The sequence below is a fragment of the Arthrobotrys flagrans genome (genome assembly GCF_004000055.1).
Source record: "Arthrobotrys flagrans strain CBS H-5679 chromosome Unknown unitig_9, whole genome shotgun sequence".
NCBI lineage: Eukaryota > Fungi > Ascomycota > Orbiliomycetes > Orbiliales > Orbiliaceae > Arthrobotrys > Arthrobotrys flagrans.
Window position 1 is genome coordinate 1,274,812 of NW_027137551.1, and position 1,930 is coordinate 1,276,741.

At 46.0% G+C, this 1,930-nt stretch overlaps 1 protein-coding gene across 1 annotated transcript; it reads left to right on the top strand.

The window, feature by feature from the left end:
- Positions 1–288: 288 nt before the first annotated feature.
- Positions 289–1,061, top strand: DFL_005741 (uncharacterized protein; the record flags this gene model as incomplete). The annotated part of the gene is made up of 3 exons (XM_067635047.1): positions 289–347; positions 434–464; positions 858–1,061. The coding sequence occupies 3 exons, from the start codon at positions 289–291 to the stop codon at positions 1,059–1,061; spliced, it is 294 nt and encodes a 97-aa protein (XP_067489517.1).
- Positions 1,062–1,930: the final 869 nt, after the last annotated feature.

Sequence of the window (1,930 nt, forward strand, 5' to 3'; positions counted from 1 at the left end):
CCAGTTGGCTCCCGGAAACCAGCAAAAGGGTCCAGTTAAGACTTTGGAATTTTATTAGGCTAGTTCTGCGACCTGGACAGACGCGGTGTGAATTACGCAGTACCGGTATACCGAATTACGACGATACCCAAAACGCAGGTCTAGGTTGCTCTCGAGGCCGTCTCTGTTGACACCCGGGGAGCAAGAGCAAATCTTGATGGCGAGCAATAAGACGAAACAGCTTGCGTCGGATGTCCTCTTGCCTTTCAGATTTCGCAATCTTCTTTGAGAATAGCTCGTATCGTGAAGATGAGAAAGCGAGAAAGCGAGAAATGGCCCAACAGTGATCCTTGGGTGGGACTATACGCGTGAGTTTTTTTTTATCGCTCTTCAGCTCTGTTGTTCAAAAGACTCCCTCTCGGTTCTTTCGCTTACTTTCCGTATGATCTCGCAGAGCCTCAAATGCTGGCGGTTTGAATTCGAATGTTCGTTTTCAAGGACAAATTCGAATTTTTCGCTGATGGAGGTCTGGATTCTGGGAAAGACTGAAGTGAAAGAATAAAGCGAGGTTTTTCGTCCTGGATAGATAAAAGATGGCTTATATATAAATGAATCACTGGAGAAGGCCGCAAAGAGAGTCGACTTTCACGGTATTGGGATGTATTATTCACCAGCGCATTATATTTATTCACCGTCTACAACCCAAAAAGAGGCTCTACCAGGGTTTTATCACGTATATGTCGTGCACGTTTCAGGCCTGTATCGGATGGGACAGAGGCAACGGACAGGCAGGTAGTGACGAATAGGAAGAGCGAACACCGATGATTCGACGCCAAGCGAGGTTCTGCACCATACTCTGACTCAAAATACTCACCCAGAATGATAACTTGACCTATTGCTTTCCAAGCGGCGATTCCGGTGATGGGCGAGGTTTCCAGGCAACCTCAGGCCGTCCTGAGGAAAGGTTTGAGATTCCTGAAGCGAGAGAACCCGGAGGAGCGCTGTTCACTGCATCGACACAGCAGCAGCGAGACCAACAGAACATGAAAGAACCAGAAATTCGAAACTGTTTACGGAAATAGAAATTCATGCAGCAAGGAAAATGAAGCAAGTGTCCAAGAACATTACGCATGTACACGAAGCGGATGCGAGAATTCTTACCTATGCAAAATGGTTTTCCCGGGGGTGAGAAGGATCCAACGCCTACAGCCTGGCCTGGATTTCAGATTTGTTCGCGACACCTGGTCTACGAACCAAAAAATAGAGAGAAAAAAGGATGTAACGGCCGGGTGGAAGTAGGGAGGTGTAGTCTAGTGCTGGGCAAGATGAGATGAGGTTCTCTGTATCAAGCGATGGGATGATGTTGGGGGATCAATGGACGAACAAAATTGGTGTTTAGTGCCAAATTTATACTTCCGCTAGAGTTGGAACAGTTCGGTGAGTCAAAGCCGCAAGGCAGCTTTCATTTCCGCTCAGAAAGTATATCACCAGAAGTGGGAATTCTACCCTCAGCAAACGCTATTAAAGTCACGTTTTGTGCGACATGATAATTGTGTTGCTGCCGTTGAATCTTGCTATATTTGGCGATTTCCTTTTTGGTAATGTCTTACGCCATATCTTTGAGACGAAACGATATCTTGAAGATTCAAATAGCATTCAACCCAAACATAAACTAATGTTTCCTATTTAGAGAAGAGAGGCTTTGAGGATTCTTAAAATGCTTGTTCATGTCCCATTCGTACATTACGTTTGTCCCTACAAACTATTGTTGAGGCCGAAGAACAGAAACATTAGGTTTAGTCCTAGTATCCTCGCCAGGCCCACTTCTTTAACCCAATCAGCATGTAGCAAGCCCAAAATCTGTCCCGGTCAGGTGACTGTAAGGATCCAGCTTCGGTTCAGGGAGAAAGAAGACCTACCATGCTTGCCCCGTTGTGCATTCCGAGAAAGA